The sequence below is a fragment of the Acomys russatus genome, chromosome 10, assembly GCF_903995435.1.
Source record: "Acomys russatus chromosome 10, mAcoRus1.1, whole genome shotgun sequence".
NCBI lineage: Eukaryota > Metazoa > Chordata > Mammalia > Rodentia > Muridae > Acomys > Acomys russatus.
This window is the reverse complement of record NC_067146.1, coordinates 11,759,749-11,786,530: the sequence shown is the minus strand read 5'-3', so window position 1 is coordinate 11,786,530 and position 26,782 is coordinate 11,759,749. Positions and strand designations below refer to the sequence as shown.

The window sequence follows — 26,782 nt, the reverse complement described above, 5'->3', positions numbered from 1 at the left end:
GTGGCATGCATCCTTTTCAGAACAAAGCGAGGGATAAATGTCTACATTTTACGAATGGTGATAGAGACGCAGAGGAGCTGAGCTGCCTCAGGCCAAACAGCTGGTCAGGCGCTTATACCCTGCGCTTCTGACTCTGACTTCAAAGAGAGCAATCATTTCTTCCTGTGGTGGTAGCCGATGCCAGAGACATGAGACATCATTGTGTGCGTGCTGGGTGCAAGGTTATGATTGGGTCTCGTAACTTGATTGGTGTTTCTAGTCAGATTTATATGAGGAAAGTTCTGGAGGTATATTGTAGAACAACAAGAGTACAGAACATCGCTGGAGTAACTGCCCACTTGAAAATAACTCGGATGGTAAATTATGTTTTGTGTTTTTTACCACAACAAAAATTAAAACCACTGGAAACAATCTGTATTAACTCAGCATCATCTTTATAATTTTTAAATATAAACTCAAATGAGGGTGCTTCTACAGTTATGTCAATCTAAATAGCAATACGTCAGACAGTGGAAAAGCCAATAGCTCTTTGTATCAGCCAGGCATAGTAGAACATTCTGTAACTCCAACAACTGGGAGGCGGAGGCAGCAGGACGCTGAGTTTAAGACCAACCTGAACTAACATCAAGACCTTGTCTTTAAACAAAGAAAGAAAAACACATCTTCACATCACATCCAACAAACAATCAAAGCTGGGACAATCTTGCTTTTCTCATATCTGCTCCGAAGATTCTCAGCAACAGCTCATTTCCTGAAATTTTTCTAACAATGATGCTAATTTTAAAGCTCACATTGTTGAACTCTGCCCGCCTTTATCCTTCCTTCCTGTCCATGGTTTTTACACTGGTGCCCAGGACTCCTTAAAGACTGCCTCATTATTTCAGAATTACTAAAGGTTAGCTGGATAATTGCCATGGCCTTCACCGAACGTCTCATAAACCGAGACTCCTAGCAACAAAGGAAAGGATTAAAGGTGTTTAAGATTATTTACTTGGTGTTACTAATCAGTTCCATGAATTGCCCCCAAAACTCGGCACAAACCGGATGGTTACTTTGGAGGGTAATCTAAGCTTGATTTACCAAATATTTTAATAATTAGAGTCAGGAAATAATACTACCTTAAAACTAACCATCTGTTAAATATATTACGGCTCTTTCTTGCAGAGAATTAAAACTTCTCTGTCTTAAAAATGTCTTGAAGAGAGCAATTTGGCAAGGAGACTATTATTTCTAGAAAGTTCTTAGAGCAGCTTCTGCTGGATGAAACAAGTTAATAAATGTGTCTGGATACAAATTCCAACAGGCTGAGTAGAATCCTCAAAAGAACAAGCGAGGTGATACAGCATTTCCTTCAAATTGCTACCAACCTGCCCACCCAAAGCCATTTTTGTAAATCTAAATAGCAATAAGTCAGACAACGGAAAAGCCAATATCTTTCAAGGAGCTTATATTTTGACATCGACCTATTGGCATTCTTTTGGTATTGCAACATAGATTGAAATACCTGTAAAATATAAAATGTACACATTTAAATCCCCTCTAGCTACACAGAGATTATACTGGATAAATACCAAGCTTTGCTATAGCCTGTGGACTGCCTTCTGCTCCAGCCCTGGGAACACATCACATACAGGCGTGGGTGCTACATACCTGGTTCTGCCTGAGGAAGAGAGCCATCAGTAGGACTTTCTGACATTATTACTTGGAGATAAAAGATCAAGTCAAAGCCTTACACAGAGTTTTAAATTGTATTAAAACAGGATGGTTTGGACAACTCTGTTGGTCTGTCCTCGCAAGAGCGAGCACAGCTTTAAGAATGGAGCTCCTCCCGCCTGGGCTTCCCTCAGACCCTGGAGGACACAGATTACCCCAGCTCAGAACACGATCAAGCTTTGCTTCTCCAGTGAGTGCAGGGCCTGAGTCGGCCTCTCTCGAGTTACTGGAAGGACAGAGACATGACTATCTAGGGTGTTTCACACTGGGTCATCTAACCACCAGGCCCCAAGAATGGGCTTTGTCAATGGTCAATAGCAGAGAGCATCGTTTTCCCCAGGTACAGTGCACACAATGTTCAGGTTACAAAGGATTTCTGCATTTTCAAGGTTCTGTCAAAATGTGTTACTAGCAAAGAAAAGGAAGTTGAATTCACAGAGGAAGACAAATCAAAGAAAGTAACAGAACAGGGTTTGTGATTTCACAGACAGATGTGGCATCTGAGGTAAGGCCAGCAGAGAGCTGGGTCTAGGATGTCAGGAAACAAGGCAGCATTCTCTTCCTGTTAGACCCAAGAGAACACCTGAAACAGAGGATGAGGAGGAAGCACAGGTGCCAAACCAGAATCTAGAGCACTTCTGTGGATGAGCACAAAGCACCAAGTGGAGGTGAGAGGACGCCTATGACTTCTAAGGAAGGAAGGAGGGAGGGTGTTCAAGGATTCAATTCCAAGAATAGGTCTCCGCTGAACGAGAGACAGTCTCCACCTAACGTTTAGAGACTCTGGAGACCACAGTGCTCTTAGCAAATGTGTTACAGCAAGGTTGGCCTGATCTGGGTGGAACAGGGCATTTTCTTTTTTTTTTTTATGGGACAAAGTCCCAGTAAGGACACGTGTGTTCACATCTAGAATCAGATGGAAGGGAGCTGAAAGAGGCCACAAACCCAAACAGAAGCAGGCTGGCCGGGGGCTGCCTGCCTTACAGAACTGAGGACGACAGCAGCGAAGTGTTGGTGAGTAAACACATTTTCTTCGCCCCCCGCATTTTCTTTCATAGTTCAGAAATGCAATACATTGTATACATATTAAGACATATAACTGTCATTGGGTAAAATGAATAAGAAAGCTCTTGTGATATTTATATGTATATATATATATATATAACATTAAATATCAATTTAAAAATGTCTATAGAACTGGGTCTTCTAACCGAGTGTAGCAAATAAAGAGTACAGAAAGTTGCCCCCAGGCCACATTTACTGTGGGTTTCCTACACTGTGCAATTCAAATGGGACATTATCTTTTAAAATGAAAAGATCTGCTGTGTCAAAAAAAATATTCTGGTGTATTTCAGAATTGCAATTTCCCGACCAAGACGATGCACGTTAGCAGAGCCAAGCCCTGACCTGGGATAAGTGCACACTCCTCTTCCTGTATTGGCCAAATACCCTGGCTCTGGGCTTTGTCACTTTACACAGAGCAAATTCACCTTATAAAATAGATGTTTTAGGTCCTCTTTAGTTCTGGCGTCAACACACACATTTTCTATCGATTGGATTTGGACACGGATTGAGAAGTGATGATTCTCTGTGAGGGCAATGCTTTCAGTGACCAGTCAGACATCTCTGCAGAAGATTAGCTTCTAAAAGGGATGTGCGTGAAATATGGTTTTTAATTAAAAGAAAACAGACTGCAATGAATGGCTAATGTAGAACACTAAGGTCAAGCCGGCTTCCTCAGACCTCTCAGTCTTTCATGAACATTTGCCAGTGAACATGAGAACAGCATGAAGAAAGCTTTTATTACCCTGTCTCAGGTATGGACCAAGTAAGAAGATTGAGCTGCAGAAAAAGACCACAAAGATTGTATTTAAAAAACCCAGAAACTTGGGCTGTGGCTGGTCCTACATTCTAACATTAAAATCCCCTCCAGGGTATAAGTTGAGTAGACACGGGGGTCCTAGTGTCTCCAACCACCTGCCAGGCTCACCTGACCCCCCACAGCCCTCCACACTTGGCAGCTGTGGAGCGTGGAGGCCAGTGGATAACCAGGGGATAGGCTACAGAGTTCCATCTTTTCTCCCAAGCCATCAGCAATGGTACTCACTTTTTTTAATGTCTTCTAGCTTCTCAATGTATTTGGTCATACTGTTACCTAGAAAGAGAAGACAAGTCTTAGATCTGCTTTGCTGTTGGGGAGTGAGGCTGAGAGTGGGTGCCCTCAGCTCCACTGTCCCGTTATTAGAGCACGTGGGACAACAGGCAACTGAGCCACGCGTGGCCAACAGCCCTTTAGACGAGGAGGAAACAGAACGAGGAAGTGCGCGGTTTCCCTGTGTTTAAGCCCAGGTGCACTGCTCCAACCTTCACGGTCTTGGGCAACACAGATGATCGTCTACAGCCTGCGTCCCCTTTGTCTCCCTTCCAGAGCCAGAGGCTTCTTCCTCCTTATATTCCCATAGCCTTTTGTGTATACAGAGGAAGATGAAGAAGCAATCATCTGAGGCTCTAAAAGCTGCCTCTGTGCTGCCTCTCTCCACTCCACCTTGTCTCTTTGGCTTTCCCTCCCCGCCCCCACCCTGTACTGCACTATTCACACTACGCTGCAGCCTGAACTAGACCACACGATCTGCGTGTGTGCACTCGCACGGACGTGGTGTGCTGAGCTGTGGAGCACGCCCAGCCCTTGTGTTTCACAGTCTGCTTCTACAATTCTCAGCTCTAGACAAGGCGGTTTGGGGCGACCTCATGCTTTAAAACTGTCCCATGAGCATTCTGGTTTCCAAATGAATTAACTTCTAGCTTTCAAGCCAGAGCTTCTATTATTATTATTATTTTTTAAACTGAGTGTGCTGCAATTTGATTTGATTTAACATGGCAATTTCTACCTTGCACCTAAAAGTGGTAAATAAAAAACATTCAAAATAATTTCTCATTTCTACAGTTTTGCTCCTCTTTAAGCCTTGAGATTTAGCCTAACTTCAGATCAAAGTAATGCCTCCATCTATGAATGGCATGAACTGACATTTCAAAGCACTATTCTGAATTTTTCTTCATTTTGAGCCAGAAACTGGGAGAAAAAATCCCCAGCCTGTCTTAAACCACCAAATGTATTTTCAAAATAATACTATGCTTAATTTGTTATTAAAAAATTTACCATGGATTCATCACAGAATAAAACCCCATTGGTTTAGGCTTATTTTTAATTATTATTGTTATTTTTTTCTGTTCTTATTTTAGGACATGCTAACAGGACAAGAAGGATGAGGTGTACCCCTAAACTCAGATGGTGTCCTTCCAGAAGCTCAGCAAACAAGCAGAGCTGGGAGGCCGGAAGCCCTCTCAAGAGAGCCCCTGAGTATGTTTCAGAAGACCCTCCCAAGCCACCGAGGACCAAATACAATCTGTTTTAGGAGCTTTGGTTTTGGTTTTTTTTCCCCCTTTCTTGGGTCAAAGCTCTCTTCCTCCTTTTGTGAGGAGGATATACTGAGGGAGAGAAAGAAAGAGCCAATACTCCTTAAATGTCTAAAATAAGCCTTTTGACCTGAGAGCTGACCCGGGAATTCCACAGCGGAACCCATCAATTCTTCCTGAAGCCCCGCCCCTTTTCCCTACTGCAGCTCTGAACTCAAGTGTGGACTTGCCAGGCAACACACTGAGGTTTTGAAGAAAAACCCAATTAGTTTGCTGTTCAGTGTCTTACAGTCTTATCCTTAAACCATTTGACACAAGAACCCTAGTGACAGGTCCCTTCCTGTCTCCTACACTGTGTGTGGCTGCAGTGGCAGATTCTTTAGGTTTAGGGGAGCTTCAGGCAATCTAGTCAGAAAGCTAGGAGGAAAAAAGCCTCATCAATTTGCCCAGCAATGCAGCGACTTACCAATTATTCGAGGATTAGCATCCTCAACCTCCCGGCTTCTTGTATGGTTCACAGAACCACCTGGCTTTTCTACCAGTGTGCTATTAGAAATGGTGGTGCAGGTTGAACCCAGGCTTCCTGCATGCGTAGGCAAGGACTCTCCCTAAGCTATGGCCAGTTCTCCTGTGTCTGGAACCTGTGGGAAGTGGTCAGTTCCCTCTTTGAGCACAGGGCCATCTGATGCTACAAATTCCCTGAGGAATGGAAAACAAAGCCAGCCTCATTTATTTTATCTTTTATTAAAATATTGTAGTTACAACTAACGCTGATATATATATATATATATATATATATATATATATATATATATATATATTTAATTCTTCGGTGCTAGGGATTGAACCCAGGGCCATATACATACTAAGTAAATGCTCTGCCTCTAAGCTATATGCCCAGTCCTGAAAATTAATCTCTTCAATATCAACATTCCCTGCAGGTTTGCATAGCACACCATCTCACAGCGGCAGACCTCCACCGGAATGCTCAGCGGCAAGGGCTTCCCCACCTAGCATTTCCTTTTCCTACTGAAGAAAAGGCAGAAAACCAAAAACCGCTTGCATTTCTACAAATGCTTGGCAAAATTATGCACATATCTAAGCCGAGTAACAACAAAGGCTCTTTTCTTTACAACGTCTCTTTTTCTCCAGGTAGGGAGGAGGAAAGACAGCGGAGGCGTCCACGCTGCTTCAGCTGGAGAAAGGAAATGATTTGAGTAAGTGGGGAAAGCGGCATTTTATCATGCATTGTATAGCAGTGTGTCAATTAAGTGCTTTGTCTTACTACAAATAATTTCAACAAAATGGCTGGAGATGGATGAACATAGGTCATTTATTTACAAACATGTCTTTTATACCAAAGGAGCCTGAAACGCTATCAGAGAACTAATCTTTTAAGACTTTTAAAAATCAAGCATTATTGTCAAATTTTCCTATATAAGACTAATTGAAAAGCCAAACAGAGTAAAGAAAAGCTTAGCGCTGTCCACTGCCCAATACTGAGTGTGAGGCCCTAGCTCTAGTGTGGACAATGCCAGCAGCCTGCTGGCCTTTCCTGCATAGTCTTAATGGCTGGCCTTGAGCTCAGCCAGCCTTCATTTTCTAAGTCCCTGCACTGGCTTACGCGGCAGCAGGAAGTGGCCTTTCCCTCCCTCCCTCCTACAGCAAGCAGCTAGCAGTGCACAGGGCATTTATCACTGACTGCACTGCCTTAGCTACCTTCTTCAACAGAAAGCCCGCACTATTTATCTGTGCACATCCACACACACACACACACACACACACACACTCACTCACAATCTTTACTCCTGTGTTCTAGTGTAGGAGACACTAAAAAACACTGGCTGGGTGAAATATACTACAGAACTCTACCATTTGAAAGACCCTTAGAGTAAGTTATATATAACGTAAACAATCACACCCGATGTGGCTTGCCTCTCAACCGCCCAGGCATCTGATTGTCTTTAAATGATGTGCACCTTTGACTGATTCACAGCTACACTACAGAGCACCCACAGGAGTCATCGACTCGGGCGACCTAGAAATGCCTAAGGTGGCATTTAGCTTCTACCTTGTTTACCACTGGCGTTGCAATGAAAGATACCTAACAAGGCTTCCACAATTTGAATCAGGAGAAAGAAACAACGCAACTCCATCAGTAGCCCTGTGCAGAGACAGAGCACGGTCCGTCCTCGGAGTGACTCACTGCTTTGATTTTTTTCCCCATTGTGTTCCTATAATTTAATAACGTTATTTGTACTGAGCATGTAACAAAAGCAAATGATTCTGAGCAGCAGTAATCTAGAGAGGGTAAGATTTATAAGGCAGGAATTCAGTTGCTAAGAGACAGCTCCACAGCTTTATTTTTCCTTCAATATTTCCCTCCTCTACGGAGAAGTTCTTTTGGCTCAGAAGGAGCAGGAAGCGTGAAAAGGGGCACAGTGGTCTTTTGTTAACCCAGATGAGTTATACATGGGTCTACAGCTTTCTGGTTTGTAAAAGCCTTTCACATACATTCCTTCCTTTGACGTAAGAGACAAATCAAATTCCAAATAAAAATGAGGCGCATATAGCCCGTGATGAGCTTGAGTGCTTAAGATCAAAATTATTAGTGAGTATTCAGGAAAAGTAGGGACTAACGAAGAGAGAAGGAAATGGTTAGTTGTGCGGATTTAACAAGAGGAAGGTGACATCCACAAAATAAAAACCGAGCTAGAAAGACCAAGTGGAGGAGGGCTACGGGATTGGGAGCGCTAAGGGAGGAGAGAAGGGAGAGAACAATGCGGCAGCAGGGACGGAGGGAGAGCCCGTGGCCATTCACAGAGTCCCCTAATGAAGCCGGGGTGCGGACTGCAGAACAGAAACACAGGCCTAAGACTGAACATAATAACCGCAGGAGCACTCAAAAGACACACCCAGGCACCTATGAAACAAAGGAAATACTGCAAGCCCACCATCATTCTGCAGTGTCAGTCACAGCTGTATACAGCTGGGTTCAGATTTCTGTGAGAAATGGAGTACAGAGGCAAAGCAGCCTCTTCCAGGAGAAGAGACCAGCCTTTCAGAAAAATAAGGCCTGACACAAAATTCTTGCCTTTGTGTATGCCATGATGAATTCTAAATTGATCGCTGTTTTATAAGAAAAAATTTAAAGGCTCACCTATTTAATCTAGGGATGAGAACCGCTCACTCATTCTGCCCATTTCCATGGCCCTGGCTGCAGAGCTTAAAAACATCCCACAGAGCCCTGTGTTGGTGGCATATGCCTTTAATCCCAGCACTTGGGAGGTAGAGGCAATCAGATCTCTAAGAGTTCAAGACCAGCCTGGCCTACAGAGTGAGTTCCAGGACAGCCAGGGTCACACAGAGAAATCCTGTCTCAAAAACCCGAAAACCAAACCAGACCAAAAAATCTCAGAGGTGAGCCTCTCTGCAGCTTGGGCTCTGAGGCCCCCAGTGCTTTCTTAAGCAGGACTCCTCAACATTTTCACCCATGGCAATGATAGTCTTTGGGCAAAATGATGTGTTCAGAGCTGCTGTAGGCAGGTTTTGCACATCTGAGAGGCAAGTCACAAAAAAACCTGTGAATGCAAACACTAAAGATCTCTCCCTAAAGTTGATTGATGGCTAAATGTGAAACACACACACAACCAAATGCTAGGACAGGATTTTTCTCCTACACTGACTATAAAATAGTTGGGATCTTGAAGCAATAAGGTATGCTTTGGCCCTTCCAAAATAAGCTATTACAAAGCAAGTTTGAGTGACTTTTGCTTCTAGGAAAGATGGGTAGATGTAATTTACTCCCTTGGTTAAGTCCCACAAAAACCTCAGACAACCCACAGCATGGGAGCATACATCTGAAAATCATATTTCTGTTAATAGTCTAGTGTCCAGAATAAACAAAAGAACTGACAATGTGAAAAAAATATCCACTTTTAAAGTGAGCAAATGATCTGAATAGACATGTCTCCATAGGAAATATACATGTGTCAATAAACACACAAGAAGGGTGTTCACCATCATGTCATCGGGAGCACACAAGTTACAATCACGTGAGATATTCCATGCCTGTCATGGTGGGCATAACCAAGACGAGGACATGGAGGAGACAGCCCACCCTCACCCCCATCCCCACCCTCACCCTCACCCCCACCCCCACTATTGATGGCAAGGTAAAGTGCTGTGGCTTGGTTAGAAAATTTGGCATGTTTTCACACATACAAAAGTGTATCCTAGGACCAGTAATTCAACTTCTCAGTATATATGCAAGAGATGTAGAAGCACATGCACACAACACTTGCATACACTGATGCTCTTAAGACACGCCATGACCAAAAGGTATGAATGATCCAATGCTCACCAGCTGGTGAGTAGAGAAACAAAGCACGGAGCACCCAGACAAGAGAACATCATTTGGCAATGGAACGGAACAGAGTGCTGACATGTGCTGTGGCGCGGGTAAGCTTTGGATACACTACATTATGTTAAAGAGGACAGACACGTAAGAGGACATCCTACACAGCTCAACGTGCTAAAATCATTCTGTAAAGAAAAACAGAGTGGAACTAGTGAGGCCAACCGACTGCATGTATCCAGTTATCATGAGCTGCAGTCATCAGGACTGTGGTACTGGCCAAAGCCTATATAAACAGACCAAGGGAACAAAAAGGGGGCCTGGAAATAAACCCACACAAGTGCTCTCCTGCCGGCTGACCAACACCCCTCAGCTAGAGAGCTAATGTTCATCTACGCCAGCCGTCCTAACATAGAAATGGTTCAACACGCACCATGGACTTACATGTAAAAGCCAGAAGCTTGAAGGAAAAACCTATGAGAGCAGGAGCCTCTGGGACATATTTAGGCCGAGGCTCCTAAAGTGGACGATGGTTATGATTACTAAAGAGGACACAGCAATGGACCTCAGCGAGATGAAAAGGAGTTTTCTTCAGAGATTGTCAGGAGGAGGAAAACAAGAGCTGCAGGTGGCAAAAGGACACTTGCAAACCAGGCCTCTCACAAAGGATGGGTGTCCAGAACAGGTAAGAAACTGGGAGTTCCGCTGGGCACAGCGGCACACGCCTGTAATCCCAGCACTCAGGAGGCAGAGGCAGGCGGATCACTGTGAGTTCGAGGGCAGCCTGGTCTACAAAGTGAGTCCAGGCAGGAAAGGCTACACAGAGAAACCCTGTCTCAAAGGGGAGGAAAAAAAAAAAACTTAAGAGAGAAAGAAAGAGGAAATTCAAAGGTGAAAACGCAAGCAATCCAGTCAGCATAGGCATGTCAGCAAAGAAGACAGAAAACTCACACAAACACATGAGCCATTGGGCAAGTTTAAAGTGCGGTGCTGTGCTACTGCAGACCATATCCGCGTGGTAATATAAAAAGTGGTGAGAACACCAAATGCAGGTGAACCTGTGGAGAAAATGATCACTCAGCTACTACTGAAGGAAATGTAAAATGGTCGAGCCACTTTGGAAAACTGCTTAATAGTTTTCTCAGGCTGAGGAGGGACGCGCAGGAATGCAGGCCAGCCTTGGCTAATAAACGGATGTGAGGCCAGTCTGAGCTACCTGAGGCTGCCTCAAAAGGACACACACACAACAAAGGGGAAAAAAAACCAAACAAACTCCATCAAGCCAAAGCACAATATGACCCAGCCACTGTGCCTCTATGCATTTATTCCAGAAAAACCAAGACCTGCTCACACAAAAAGCTGTAAATGAATGCCGACAGCACCTTTTAAAAAGCTATCCCCCAATTTGGAACAGTGTTACTGTCCTTCAGCTAGCAAGTGCCAAAGTCAAGAACGGCCATAGCAAGGAATCCCAGCCAGTAACAAAGGCACAAACTGCTGTTACGCGACAGCAGACTTGAAGTTCCAGAAAACTCTGCCCAGTGGACGTGCCCCCCCCCCCCCCCCCCGGCTGGACACGCATGGCCCTGTGCCAGAGCAATAGCCTAGCGTGTTAAAGTTCACTCCCCAGCAGTACACATGTAGAAAAACCAGTGAAAGGGACAGAGGAACAGAAGCAATCAATCCAAAAGGCTGTGTACTGTACAGCTCCATAGACGCTGCACTTGAAAAATGGCAAAGTGAAAGACTGAAGAAATTAGCAGCTGTGATGCTAACGAGGGACTGGAGTGGAAAGTAGCCAGGGCTGCCTACCGAAGCACAGCCTGGGGACCTCTGTGGGCGCGGCAGTGCTCTATAGCTTGGCTGCACATAGCCATGCCCTTAGCGCCACAGCAATAGTGCAGGTGGAGAGAAACTGGGTAAAGAATATGTGGAATTTCCATTTCATTTCTTACAAGTGCATGTGAATCCACAATTATCTCAAAATAAAAAGCTTAATTAACAAAAAGCAGTTTAAAACTCTCAGGATATAAAAGGACTCCAAATTTAATATGCACTACAAAATCAGATGTTAATTATTGCATTAAAAATTAAAATTAATTTCAGATGCCATTATTAAGTCAAATTTCTATTTGATTTTCATGAGAAAAAAGTTATGAAGGTATAGATAAATCTAGATGTCTGCAATAAGCCTGGGCTCTTAAATATTTATTTAGTCACTTATTTGTTTGTTTGTTTGTTTGTTTATTGTGGTACAAGAAATAGAACCAAGCAAATTACACAATCGCCAGGTCACAATTTTTTCCTCTGAAACAATAATACTTACATCTGCCCATCACACAGGATATACACAAGAATAAATATCCACGCAGCACGGGAGTGTTTTATAGAACTTGCACATCCTAATCTGGTACACTGAAAACATTTGTGTCTATGCTAGTGAGGACGCCTCAGAGCAGAAGACAATGGTTTTCAAGGGGACCAGAGGGAGGGAAAGGTGACTGAAACAGACATAACACTCCCCTTCACTTTCCTCAGGTGTCTTCAGATACTGCTGGAAAATTCTGAATTGTGAGAGAAAGGCTGAAGTAAAAGGAAACAAACAACCCCAAACGCACAGGGCTGCAGATCCACTGGGACCCTGGCAGGAGCAGCAACGGCGGTGGCGGTGGCAGTGCTCAGAGAGACGCAGACAGCATGGAAACTAGCAAGAAGGCTGCTTCCACCTAGGGCAGCACTAACCCAGTCTCAGCTGGGGTTCCAGTTACTCAGTCAGTCAGCTCTAATTGCAAAAGCCACAAGCCACAGCCATCCTCCTGTCTCCCAGAGTCCACAGTGTCACAGGCAGTGAGCACTCTGCAAACACAGGACTGAACAAACAGGCAGATGTATAATCTATTGCTGTCAGTGTGATGGAGTACACTTAAGGCACTCCAAAATGGAGTGTGACCTTCTGGTATTTACTCAGCGTCAGCCCTGTAACTTATTCAACAGTGGCTTCCATTCCTCGGATTTCCTTTTCTTGATTCAGATGATTTCTAATGGCGTAAGCAATAATAAGTGAGGTTACCTGAATGAGAAATTTTTACTGATAACATGAAAAACAGCTTTCAAGGACATCAGGCAAGAGGGACTCCCAGCCATGGCTGATCCCAGTGTCATGGGCGCTTTCCTGTTTATCAATAGCTACTAGATTTTTTTCCCCCTTCAATTCTGTTTCTGATTTTTACTTACCGGTATCCAGTCTTGATTTGACGTGTTGATACCTTGGGTTCTGTGGTATCCGTCTGGTCAGATACTACAAAAGAAGAAAATTCACAAGGAAAGGGGTTAATGTGAGGATGGTGGTGGGAAAGAGGAACGCATGCTGAGATTTCAGATCCCACAAATGAAGGAGGCTCAGAGGACCACTTAGGCCCTTACAGACAGGACTCTCCAGTGTGACGTTGCCTTGGCTGGAGGTAGTTACCTTGTTCCTATCAAAACATGTCCACTTTTCATCAGAATAACCTCAGAGTACTGTGTGCTAAGGAGAAAAAGGAAACCTTTAAAAGGATGTCTTCCACTGGGGTAGTTATGCTGTCCCCCTTTTTTAAATGTCACTCTTTGTATCATGGCTTCAGGGCCATCTCCTCTGGACACTCATAGGTTTTGTCCACAGTGCTACAGTGTGGCAGGCGGGATCCAGATGCTCCAGATGCTGGCAGGCCAGGGCCCCCTCTGGCAGGCTCTCTGGATCTCCACAGATGTCACTGTGTGGCAGCTGAGGCACATGTTGGCTCGGGTGAGCCTATGGCTGGCAGAGGTGTCTATGTCAGATCTGCCTGGTGTTACGCTGTGTTCTGGTTAGCCCTGTGAACCCAAGTGAAGACCATCCCCCATGTTAAATTCCTGTGGTGAATACAAAAGCCACTAAGGAAGGGCAGGCTCAGAATAAAGCGCTGCCTTGCTTAGGCCTGTTTCTGGTCTGCTGCTAGGAAAAGCATGTGTGCTGCACAGGTAGATGCACCAGCTGACCGTCATCTTCTCAGTGTTCCCATGCTGTCCCCCTAAAGTCTCCAGTCTAGACAGGTAACTGCCAAAAGTGCCTTTCCTCAACTTCTCCTTGGGAAAACCTTTGTCTCCTGTGAAGCTGCCTGAGGTGGGAATAGGCGCTCTTCCCCTGGCCTGCAAATTGTGGAACCCTAGCTCGTCCTCTACAACTAGACCTTTGCCCATGAGGTTTTCTTGAAGCCAGGGACAGTGAGTTGTTCATGTTTGTGGGACCTCGTACATGGCAAGTACACTTATTATTGCCATGGTCAATCAAGGGTTATTTGTCTGAGGACTGAACCACACTAATTTCCTAAGGAGAGAGCATCCAACTTACAAGGACCGGATCACTTGCCTTTGAAAACAGTGAGGGGCACGTGTGCTGTTGAGAGAACTGTGAAAAAGACACATGGATCAGAATACCTTTTTGAATGGCCTACAAAACACAAAACCAGCCTAGGACACTTCTATGATTTATGCAATGTCTGTTGGCCAATGGTTTGGACTTCAGAGACCAAGAAGAACTGTTAAAGACTGAGGGCGCTAGGAAAGATGTTTACTACCAACCCCATGACCTGAATTCCATCCCTTGGACCACATGGTGGAAGGAGAAGCCTGGCTGCAGAGAGAGAGAGAGATGTCCTCTGACCAAAGCACTCACACTGTGGACTGCAGAGAGATGTCCTCTGACCAAAGCACTCACACTGTGGACTGCAGAGAGATGTCCTCTGACCAAGGCACTCACACTGTGGACTGCAGAGAGATGTCCTCTGACCAAGGCACTCACACTGTGGACTGCAGAGAGATGTCCTCTGACCAAAGCACTCACACTGTGGACTGCAGAGAGATGTCCTCTGACCAAGGCACTCATACTGTGGACTACAGAGAGATGTCCTCTGACCAAGGCACTCACACTGTGGACTGCAGAGAGATGTCCTCTGACCAAGGCACTCACACTGTGGACTGCAGAGAGATGTCCTCTGACCAAGGCACTCACACTGTGGACTGCACATGCATACATGCACACAATGTAATTTAAAAAACTAACAAAACAAAACTGGGGGTACCTACAGGAAATTATCCTTTTTAATTTTGCCAAGTAAGCACATAAAATCCTCACACCTTTCACTTGCTACTTTATTTTTTTTTTAAGGTAAGTATATTTATTTTTTAATTAAATTCATTTTTACCACCGAAAACATAAACAACCTGCTATTTTTCTCAGTACTGAGGAGTGAACCCAGGACCTGTCACACTCTCGGCAACCACGCTATACCACAACACTCCTAGACCTGCCGTCTGCTATTTCAATTATCTAAAAGGTTAAAAAAAAAAAAAAAAAAAAAAAAAGCCCCTCAGGGTAAAAAGGTCAGTTCCTTCATATTATTAAAAAGCCAATGACGCTGTCTGTGTTTTTCATTTCACACCAGGCGAGTAAAACCTTTATTATGAACCCTGAGCACTGCTCCTCTGCTAGTGCTTGCAGTCACTAAGCCGATCTAGCCTCAGAAGAATGGTGGAAACTCGTTTCTCATTGTGATCAGTAATGGCTGCCTAGAAGAGCAAGGGACCGTAATGTCAGTGACAACACCTTGCCTAGAGGAAGATGGAGAAGGTTCTTAGGAGACAGTACAGCATACAAACACAAAGAGAGACTTCGGCGCAGTTCCCAGAGGCCGATAATATCATGAAAAATTAAATAGTGAACTAGGTCCAGCAAAATAAAGCGCACACGCGCGCGCGCGCACACACACACACTCTCTCATCTTAAGCTGAGGGACTTTTCCCCCCAGTTTATATTTTTATCATTTCTATACCCTATTTCCTGTTTTTACTTTTGTTTCCTGGCAAATCTTCTTTTGAAAAATCCCAGGCTAGTCTCTGCTGAGCCATGGAGATTTGTCCATACCTAAGCCAAAATAGCTGAGAAGTGAGGGTGCCTCTGGGGACCAGGTGTGGTGGGGCAGAGTGATGAGGGGTGGGAGTGTGGACAGCTGCAGCTGCCGGGGCCTCCCCGCCCCCGGTTTTCCCTTACATGGACTAATGAGAAATCCATATGCTGCTGGGGGAAAATGTCAGGTTTCTTTTCTGAGTTCTCAGTTTAGTTCAATTTCTTAGTCCTTTCTGGGTCCCAGAGCGACACTAAGCTTTGTGTGCTGCACTGCCAGGCAGCAGAGTGCCGCAGGCTCTTAAGACGATGCACTCTCTTCCTGAAAACTCCCGCTTCTTGACCTACTGACCAACTGCCTTTGTTTCCATGGCACACGCAGGCTGGGATGGCGATGGCGCAAGTGAAAGCACTATAACAAGAGGTGGTTTTAAGGAAGGCTCTTCATTCCTTCTATAAAGACTTAGTGAATGCCACTCACTCTGTGGACACTTACTACTGCGTGCCAATGAGAAGTAGGTCCCTGTGTGGGACACAGAGGTACAAACAGGCCTGGCCATCAGCTCTTGCTCCCTGTGGGTAAACAGGTGTCACTATGAAGAACAAGGAGAGGGAAAAGAGCAGGTTGGGAGCACATGAGACCAACACCTTAACAAGGGTCAGGAACCGTTTCCTAGAAGGTACCTGCTGAGCCAAATTCTGAGAGTCATGAGGTTAGGCCAGTGACAAGAGTAGTGGGTAGGTGCTCCAAGGCCCTGAGAGAAGAGCCTAGGTAAAGCATGAAAACAATGCAGATGACTTCTTACAGAATCCAGTGGCCACTGGAAGGCATGGAGTACTTGGGGCTAGGAGAGGACAGATGGCACTGGAGGGGTGGGGAAGGGGGAGGTCACAACAGGCCTTCTATTAAAAAAACCTACAGGACTTGCAACTTGTACTGCCAATCCGTGGACTCTAACAGGTGTGATTGTGCCAGCTCTGTGCCCAGGGTCATTTACCAAGGTCTGGAGACATTTTAGGTTGTCATGACTGAGTAGTGGGGGGTGCTGATGGCATTTCTTACGAAGAGACAGAGGCACTGGTTAACGTCCTATAGCACGAGAGCCAGGCCTGACGCCAACAGTGTGGAACCTGAGAAACCCAAGAGAAGAGCATGGTGGGGGCGTCCCCGAAGGTTTCGGGAGCAGTGATGGAGTCTTATTTACATTTGGGGGGGGGATCAATTGGCACGATATGGAGAATATGATCATAGTCAAGAAAAGAGGAACAAAAATCAGTTAAGAGACTCATGCTAAGGGGATAGAAAGCCCTAAAAAAAAGAAAGTTTCGAGAAATCTGTAAAAGGCAAGGCTGGGGTTGTGGCTCTTTGGTAGAGTGCTCACACCGCCCCCCTCCATCTTTAAAATGTAAATGCAACATGGCTACTTATACCCCTCCCCCAAAAAGGCAGTGAAAGAGGAAGCATATAGGTTAAGAACATCACGTGTGAAATCTGGGGCCACACTAAGTACAAGATGCTTGTAGGTTGTCAAAAAAGGAAGAGTCCAGCTAGCGATGTAGACATAGCAATCAGGAGAGAGCTGGGCTAAAAAGCAACTTGGGAATTTTCTGAATACAGACATGAAGTCATGGGACTGGCCAATATCACTCTAGGAAACAGTGTACACAGAGAAGAAATGTCCCAACGTTGCCAACATTGCAGGTGGGGAAGAGCTGCCTTGGCTGAGACTCAGAGGAGGCCAAAGAAAGAGGATTACGCAAGGCACAGAAGAGTTACAGGAGAGGGAAGCAGCCAACTCGGCACAGAGTTGTCAAGTCTGAGAATAAGAGGTCAAGCAGGAACAGGCAAACAAGAATCCAGGTCAAGTGACGGAACAGAAAACTGAATTTGGGTTTACAAACCAGGACACTGTTGATGGGCCCTGATGGGAGCAGCTAGAAAGTAACAATAGGTCAGATGTGTGCAGGGAGCAGTAGGTAGGCAGGTGGTCTTTTTGGGTTCTCTCCAGAGTTGCCAAGGTGAGACAGAGTTATCTCTCTGTGTGGTGGTGCTTTTGTGTTTGGGGGGAAGAAAGGACAGATTTAAGGATGCTTACAGAAAATGGGCAGAGGCCCAGAGCCCAGATGGAAAAGGTGACTTTTGATACATATTTAAAACAAAGATAGTCACAACGAAGTTCATCATCAGAGAGCAGGACGCGGAGACCGCTCATGTTTGTAAATTCCTAGAGGCTTTTTGGCAATACCCAAATATGTCAAAGCCCCTTCAGGGGCTTACTGAAGGATAGTGACACTGTTTTAGTCACGTTCCTGTGCCTGTGATAAACGCCATGACCAAAAAGCAACCCCAAGAGGAAAAGGCTCACTTGTCTACATGAGCTGATCATGGTCCGCCTTGAACAGGGGCTCTACCTACTACATGGCTCAGTATGTTACAAAACCTTGTGCAAAGCAAGGGACAGAAAGTGCCTGTGCCTGCCAAACTCAATGAACCTGGGCACAGTGGTGCACACCTGTAACCCAGCTCCTTTGGAGGGTTAGGTGAGAGGACTGTGAATTCTAGGCCAAGATGGGCAACTTTGTAAGATACCCCCACCCCACCCCACCCCCGCCAAAAAACCCACCTCAGCACACACACTGAGGCACATGCGCAGACACACACATTAAACATGAAGGCGCATGTGTGCGTCAGTACCACAGGAGCAGCCCAACACTCGAGGCTCTTAGAAGTCTGAAGAGCAACAATGCTAGGACACTGGGCTGAGAAGACAGGCTTCATGGAAGAATGGGCATGAGATAACAAAAGGGATGGAAAAGGTACTCCAAGTGGAAATAAATTCTAATAGGAAAGCCATTTGAAGGCTATGTTTGAAAAACAGATTGCTGTTTGCTAAAGAAAAGTTGAAAATCAGCAGAACCGTAATCACTCCTTTTATTTGGTGAGCGTGTGTCCCGGGTTGTTTGACATCTGACTAAGCATTTTACCTACTTCGTCTCATTTAACCATTAGCCACTGTGAATCTGAACTCCTGCCAGGGTTTTCACGTGACCTCACTGGTAAGTTTCCATGACTCTCATGAAGCTCTGTGAAAAAAGTCTGTGTATGTTCGTTTTCTCTGCTGGGTTTCCACCAAGTTCCCAAAAGAGTATGTAATCCCCAGACCTCAATAACCATAAGGATGTGGACTCCTGGGCTATGACAGGGCACGGGGGAGCGAGTCTCCAAATGGAGAAGATAGATGCGTGAGGACCAGCTCTTCTCAACAATGCAACGTATTACAGGTGCTGAGGTGTAAGCCATACAACCACAGCAGCGTTTCAGCAGATCGCTACCCTGCATACTGACGGAGAAAGACAGACTTGTGAAGATGTCAATGTTGGAGAAGAAAGAGAAGCGACAAGTTCACACGGAAACAAAGTAAACCAGCAGCAGCAGTGCCTGCGCCATGTGCTTTTCTCGCTTCCCCTCTCTCAGGACTCACATGCTGTTTGGCACACTTGCATGTCCACAAATGAGGGGAGTAAGTACTGGCCTTCAGGTAATCTGACTTTAAAATAGGTTTTTGTTCAAAGGCGAACTTTTTAGGATGAGTGCTTTAATGAATCCAGTTGTGTTAATATCAGTCATCTTGGCCCTAGACTCCGTGCACAGCGATACCTACTTTCTCAGTAGCTACTCCTCAGGGGCAGACTGTATTTTCCAAGATGGAGCCAAACTTTCCCATGGTATCAGACTATGGGTTTACAGTCTGCTGACTCTGGTGAGCCTGCGATGTTGGTGCAAGTGGCAGATGACTGAAAAGCAGCACAGCTTCCACCTGGTTCCCTTAGGACTCAGCCACCAAGTATGGGAGAGTCTGGGCCACATGGGAGAGGACACACAGCACTGATGGGCATACGTGTATATGCAGGTTTTGAGAAAATTCTAGCTTCAGGCTGTCTGCAAAATGCCATGAGCTTTCATGAGAGGCACCGAGCAGAGCTAAGAACCAGAAGGGATGCGGACAGAAGGGTTTCTGTCAGGGCAGCGCTCATACCAAATCAACTTATTACTGGAGCAGTGCCCTGCCCCTTCTCCTCTGCCAAGTTCCTTGAGTGCAGCCGTAGTAAATGTCACCACTGTTGTCTGGACCTCACTCGGTCACCCACCGCAATCACTGGACTGCGGTTCTCAGGCCAGCTACCTAACGTGAAAACTCTACATGCAAAACACAGTGGATACCTACTTAAACGTTCTCGGTCCTTCTTTAGCATACGATGGGATATTAAAAAACATGGTGGTGCACACCTTTAATCCCAGCACCAGGGAGGCAGAGGCAGGCGGATCGCTGTGAGTTCAAGGGCAGCCTGGTCTACAAAGTGAGTACAGGACAGCCAAGGCTACACAGAGACCCTGTCTCAAAAAAAGAAAAATTAAAAAACCAAAACCTGTTTCTACTGCATTGGCTTCGGTAATCTCTCTCTCCTCTGACGTTCCACTGACACATGAGTCACTCCTCCGTCAGTCCCTTAATTACTCTGTTTCTCAGGATTCCACCTTCTCAACCAACTGACTCTCTGTGGAGCAAAGCCTTACACTTTTTTCCTTTTATAGGCTTCTAATCTCCAAATGGTGGAATTTTACGCTTAACTTTTCCTCTCAGCTTCACACATATCTTCACTTATTCCAAAGGGTCTGCGGAAGCACCCGGTCCCCAGTGCAGTGAGGCTCATGTTCCTGCAAACATGTCAGAAACCCAAGTCATGGTAGATGATGAGGAACTGAAACAGAGAGACAGAACGGCTGCATCTGATTTCACTCTCTCCCAAAACCTCAGGAAGACTTCATCAGGAAGTATTTTAAGGACATAAACACCCCCCAGTCCTGACAGAGAGGGAAAAGTGACAGCAATTGGGCACTAGAGTACTCAAGCCTACAGAGAAGCTAGTGACTGGGAAGAAGAAACGAAGTGGCTGGCAGAGGACTAAGCCATGTACCACTAGAGATGAACAAGTGAAAATGACATGATGGGCTCCTGACAGCTGAGCAATAAGGAGTGCCAGGGGAGCCAAGAGCAGTGTTTAAAAGGCCAAAGAGTCGGCTGTGCCAAACATCCTCCACACAGGAAGGAAAACGAGCACTGAATAAGGGCTGAGGAAAGAAAGCTCTTCGGAGCTAGGGTCTACAGATCCTCCTCCCAGTTTGCACGCGCGTGCTTGCCCATCTTGGTAAATATCATCTGTAGCTCACCATCAGCAGGCCTTGTCTCAATTAAAAAAAAAAATCAGTATCTCAATCACCTTGTAAAATCTGCTACTCAGAAACATAAATTGACAACTGGGGGTTAAGAGACTCTGAGAATAGTGTTGTTGTCTTTACAAAAAGATACAAGTGAGAGGCTGGGGAGCAGGCTCAGCTGGCACAGTGCCCGCCGTGCAAGCAGGAGGTCCCAAGTTCCAATCCCCAGCATTCACGTAACAATCTGGGCAGGCATGTATCTGACACCCCAGTGGTGGGAAACGTGGGTAACAGGATGGGGACGAGGCCGCCAGCCGAGCTTTGTCAAAGAACTCCACGTTCAGTGAGACCCTGCCTCAAAACGAAGGTGGAGAGTGCACCAGAGGACAACATTAAATGCTGACATTCGACCACGTGTGCACAGGAAGAACACGTATGCAAGCACATGCCACACCTGCATCCACAAATAAACTTTTTTGTTGTTTGCTTGTTTAGTTTTTGAGACAAGGTCTCACTATGTAACCCTGGCTATTTTAGGACTCACTACATAGACTAGGTTGGCCTTGAACTCACAGAAATCTCCTTGTCTGTGCATCCTGAGTGCTGGGATTAAAGGCGTGGTACACTAGGCTTCACAAATCAACTTCTACAAGACTCAAAATAATTTTTAAAAAAGAAACACTATTGAATTATTTCTCTCCTGCCATCCACTGTGAGGACACCAAAAGAAGTTAGCCATCTACAAGCAAAGCCAGTCCTCACCATAAATGGAATCAGCTGGCACCCAGAGCTTCAAGACAAATTGTTAAGTGGGGGGGAAAAACAAGTCAAAACACCATATGTACAATACAACATTTATGTAAAACAAAATTACAATATAAATCTCCTTGCCATCCGACATAAATTTTTCAGTATGATGTACACAGAGAGAAAGTCTTGGAAAAGGAAATTATGAAAAGATTATGGTGATAGTGATGTAGGGCATTTTCCTGCATTATTTACAAAAAAGTAGAATAAAATTTTGATAGTAATAATTACAAAAGGTGATAATGATGTAGACACATCAGTCATAAGAAGTGCAGAGTCAAAGTAAAGGCAAATAGAAACTCAAGGAAATCAAAAAGCAGTAAGGAATTTAAATCCTAATTATTATCTGTTGTCCAAAAAACCAATATGTATGCAGTCACCAACAATGGCAACAAAAAGAAAAGGCCCAGGCATTAGAGCAGGAAGCCCAATGGAGGGGTGCACACATGGACTCCTAGGCCTCGAGACTGAGGCTGAGGCTGGAGGACTGCCATGAGCTCAAGGGCTCCCATGTGAGACTTAAAAAAAAAAAAAAAAAAAGCAAAAGACACAAAGATGTTTTGCTGAAAATGTTAGCTAGATAACAGATAATCACATAATCACATGAAAAGATTGCCAGTTTTTGTGTCCATTAGGGAGACAGATACAGATTAAAACCCTAATGAGGGTTGGCGAGCTTACTCAGTGGGTAAAGGCGCTCACTGGCAAGCCTGGGAGTAAAGAACCAACTCCCACAAGCTGACCTCCCACCTCCACACACATACCATAACACCCAGACACAAACAGCCACACACAAATAAATGTTTTTTTTTTAATCCCACAATGAGATAACTCTATGTGCCTATTCAGAGCAGCTCTGGTAGCATTGATAATATCAGATGTTACCAACATTATGCGACATCTAAAACCCTTATACACTATTAACAGGAATGAAAAGTAGTATAGCCTCTGTGTTAAGTCATAGAGCATTTTCTATTAAAACCAAGCATGTGCTTACCATACACCTCAACCACTGCACTCCTGGGTACAACACCTATCTTACGGAAATGAAACTTAATGTCCACACAAGAAGCTGAAATCCTTATTTCTAATAGTGCCAAACTGAAAGCAATCAAAATGTTTTACGCTGCTTGGGTGAGTGAACAAACTGCTGTATCTACACTACAGAGTACTGGCCAGCACGAAGGAGTCAATTTTTAGCATCGCCCTGGTGTGTCTCCAGGACGCTATCCTGAGTAGAAAGTGAAAACCATCCAAAAGGGCCATATATTGGATGATTCTATTCCTATAGCATTCTTAAAATGGCAATACAGAGATGGAGAACTTATTTGTGGTTGCCAGGGATGAGGGTAGTGAGAGAGGAAAATGGGCTGACTGGGAGGGGTACCGTGAGGGAGCTATTGTGGTGATGAAGTTCTTTTACTGTGACTGTAGCTCTATGCAAGTCTGGATTATACTAAACCTGCGTATGTGACAAGAGAGCCTAGAACTATGAACAAATTGTGGAAGCTTGAATATCCTAGTTCTGATGGTGTTCTATACTCATGGAAAACCGAGTGAAGAGCACACAGGACCTCTCTGTACTGTTTTAATACCTTTCTGCAAATCTATGTTTGTTTTTAAAATATTTTAAATATATTTATTTTTTTAAAGGAACATCACAGTAAAAAACAGAGCTCTTAAAAATTAAACTGATAAAGCCAGGCGGTGGTGGCGCACACCTTTAATCCCAGCACTTGGGAGGCAGAGGCAGGCAGATCTCTGTGAGTTCAAGGCCAGCCTGGTCTACAGAGTGAGTCCAGGGAGGGAGAAACATAAGGATACAAGTGAGAGCATAACAACTGAGATGTAATCTGAATAAATTAATTAAAAAAAAAAAACAAAAAAACAAAACAAAACAAAAAAACAAAGTGAGTCCAGGACAGCCAAGGCTACACAGACAAACCCTGCCTCAAAAAACAAAACAAAACAAAAAAAGTAAAATGATGGGGCTCTGGGTGACATCTTAGTCAGTATGAGGATCTGACATGTCCCAGAAGCCATGTGAGACAGTTGTGATGACATGCCTGCAATTCCACTGCTAAGGGGCCGGAGGATCCTTGGGATGCACTAGGTAAACAGCATCTGAGGTGAGTACCTGAGGTTGCTGACTTGTACATACACAAGCCCCATACACGTAAATCTCTCTCTCCCCCTCCCTTCTCTCTCTCTCTCTCTCTCTCTCCTTTTTTCCCTCCCCCCCTCTCTTTCTCTCTCTCTAACACACACACACAACAAAAATTACAATCAATACAAGAATTAGGAAATACATCTCTCTCTCCTCTCTTTCTCTCTCTCTCTCTTTTTTTTTTTTTTTTTTTTTGAGACAAGGTTTTCTGTGTAGCCTTGGCTGTCCTGGAACTCACTGTAGACTAGGCTGGGATTATAGGCACGTATCGCTACTGCCCAGCATAAAGTTAAATTTCTTAAAGCAGAAAGACAAAAATATAGAGTCAGGAGATGAAAATGAAAAAAAAAAAAATCAGAACCAGTTACACAGATATTGTATCAGAGTAATGAATCCAAGGAAGAGGGTGGAAGAAATGAACTCAACAGTAAAATAACTCAAGAAAATTTTACAGTCTAGAAAGATACACGTTTCTGGTGTTTACCAAAGTGAGTGAAAACAGACCACAATAAGGCATCTTTTTGTGAAATGCCCTACCACTGGGAACAAAATGAAGCTTCCTGAAAGGAAAAACAAGTCACAGAGCAACAGAGCAGCTTTGGATTTTTCTACAATAACACTGGCGGCTGGGTCACAGAGCAATGTTTTCAAGATGTTGCTGTTTTCCAACCAAGAAGTCTATTGTCAACCGCACTCTCAGGGGAAAAAAAAATTAAAGTAGATGTACAATAGAAACAGTTTCAGATATGCCTTACATTTTGGGTTCAAAAAAAAAAAAAAAAAAGATTTAGGTATTCTTTCTCAAGAATTCCTGGAAACTGTTGTCCATTCAAGGAAGGCAGTAAAGACGGCATTGTTTGTAGCCTTCTTCCTCTAACATACTCTTTGCCTTGTTCCTGACTTCGTTACTAGGTGGTCCCAGCTGGCAAGCAAGCTACCCATCTCCATGCCATCTCTCAAGGCGTGCTTGACCGTGCTGCATGGAGAGCTTCACACCACGATTTCTCCTCCATCTGTCCCGACTTCCTAGCCTCAGTCTACACAGACATCACCATAATCACCTAATCACCTAATGTGCTCCTTGCCTGCTCAGCTCCATCCTCCACACTGTGGCTCTAACTGTGCCTAAACGGCAACTCTGAGGAGTGCTAAGACTCCTTAAATGTTTCTCAAGTTCTGAACAGGCAAGACAATTATGTTGTCGCTGTGGCTACCTCTCCCACCCCCCACAGGTATCTAATATTGATACTATTTTAGTTGACAAAACACAATTGATTTCTGGGACATAACTGTGGAATTAGTAAGTCAAGTCAGTCAATATAGTCATCACCTCTCTTTTTGTGAGGAGAGAGCTGGAAATTTCTCTTGGTTAATCTGAAATTGCACATTGAAATTTTAGGCATCCTTACTGTGCAGCCTCAAAATTTTAGTTATCCTAACGAACTTTCTATCCTGAGACCAACATCGCTTTCTCCCTGACACCCCATCCCTAAGTTCTGATGAATATTATCTGATTTCTTGAATGGGCTGCACTTTAGATTCCAAATGTAAACGACACTGCAGTATTTACAAAGTACTATCAAGGCTGGGTGGTGGTGGTGGTGGTGGTGGTGATGGCGGTGCACACCTTTAAATCCTAACAACCAGAAGGCAGAGGCAGGCAGATCACTGTGAGGTTGAGGCCAGCCCGGTCCACATATTGAGTTCCTGTTCATCCAGAGCTACACAGCGAGACTGTGTCAAAAAGAACAAACAAATAAATAAAATAACAGGCACAGTTTGCTCAAACACCAGGCATTTGCCAAGAAATGAAAGACCTACAACTGGTGTTTGGTATGTCGGTGCAGAAGGCCCCTCTCAACTTGCCTCATGCTCTGTAGACTCATACTCTCCATAACTTGGCTCCTGCTGTTCTACCCAGCATGCTCTTCAGCAGACCAGTGAACGGCCTTGATATATTGGGACCCTTCCGACTCAAGAACCTCCTCTCAATTGACTTCCTCTTACATCTCACTCCTTAGTGACCGAACTCAACTCCAGTTTACAAGCGTCCATCACTAGACTGAACTCAGCTGTTCTATTTGTAGGTCTGGCACTTGTTCGGTAAGAGTCAAGCAATACTGGGTGACATTAAACTGCTTCAAACGCAGAAGAGCCCTTTGCAACAGCTTGGTCTGATGTACCCCGGCTCTCAGAAGTGATGGTCCCTTCATTCCTTCCATGTGTCTGGAGCAACTTTTATTTTTTTACTTCTTTTTCAAGTGTCACTCCTAGACGTAAACTCTTTGAAGGCAGGGGCTGTGTCTTTATGTACTTGGCTCCTCCAAGCCTCAAACACTGGTGTCGGGTCGGCGTTTGGGGAAGAGCTCGCCTGTCACCACCGGGCGCCTCCTGATGCAGAGCCCAGGCCTGCCCCGCCCCAGGCCCTGCGCTCGGCCCACTCCTCACGCCAGCCACTTCCCGCCTTCCAGGAGGCGGAAGTGGCCGGCTTTCGTCCCTGCCCACGTGGCGCCTTTTCCGGTGCGCCCGCCCCCTCCGGCTCTCGGGTCCGGACCTGGCCCTCACCTCAGGATTCCCAATGTGCCTCCGGGCAGACATATTTGCTCCAACCGACCACGCTCGGGGTTCTAGCCTCACGTCTTGCCACTAATCTAGCTTCCTACCCCCACAACCACGCTCAGCCGCCTCCCTGTAACCGCTCTTCCGATTGGCCTGGCTGCCCAGACCAGCCAATAGAAGCTCCGTTTACTGGCTCGGCAGGGCGAGGGAAGAGCGAAAAGCTGCTCAATGGTTGCTAAGGGCAACGCGGGACGCCCGCTAGCGCAGCTTTTGGTGCGGGGGCCTGGAGGCCAGAAAGGCGGGAAGAATGGCGCGGGGGTGGGGGTGGGGCGGGAGGCTGGCGCCTGCGCAGACCTGAGGTGGGGGGGGCTGGCCTCAGGCTGAAGAGAGAAGACAGATTCAGCACAGGTCGCCCCCCCTTTTGTAAAGCCATTCTAACCAAATATCGGGGCTACTTCTTCCATGACAGAGGACATGATGTAGGGCATAGTTGTTCAGCTGGAATGAGAGTACATAGTTTATTATATTCAGGTTTATTATGCAAATTATGCAAAATATCATGAGTAAACACAGTAATTATTTTTGCTTTAAAAGCTTTTAGTCTAGCTAAAGAACGGCAGCGTTAAT

At 45.1% G+C, this 26,782-nt stretch overlaps 1 protein-coding gene across 3 annotated transcripts in view; it reads right to left on the bottom strand.

The window, feature by feature from the left end:
- The window catches only part of Cep41 (centrosomal protein 41), a 37,683-nt gene extending 11,420 nt beyond the window's left edge, over positions 1 to 26,263 (bottom strand). Inside the window, exons 1-3 of one of the 3 annotated variants that reach the window (XM_051151777.1) lie at positions 26,162 to 26,263; positions 12,719 to 12,782; positions 3,821 to 3,868 (exon numbers count right to left, since the gene is read on the bottom strand). In XM_051151777.1, coding sequence (XP_051007734.1) covers positions 3,821 to 3,868; positions 12,719 to 12,782; positions 26,162 to 26,194 — 145 coding nt within the window. In that variant the 5' untranslated portion in view covers positions 26,195 to 26,263. Of the gene's footprint in view, positions 1 to 3,820; positions 4,097 to 12,718; positions 12,783 to 26,161 lie in introns of those variants that run through there. The other 2 variants (XM_051151775.1, XM_051151776.1) reach the window with 2 other exon arrangements.
- Between the last annotated feature and the right edge of the window lie 519 nt (positions 26,264 to 26,782).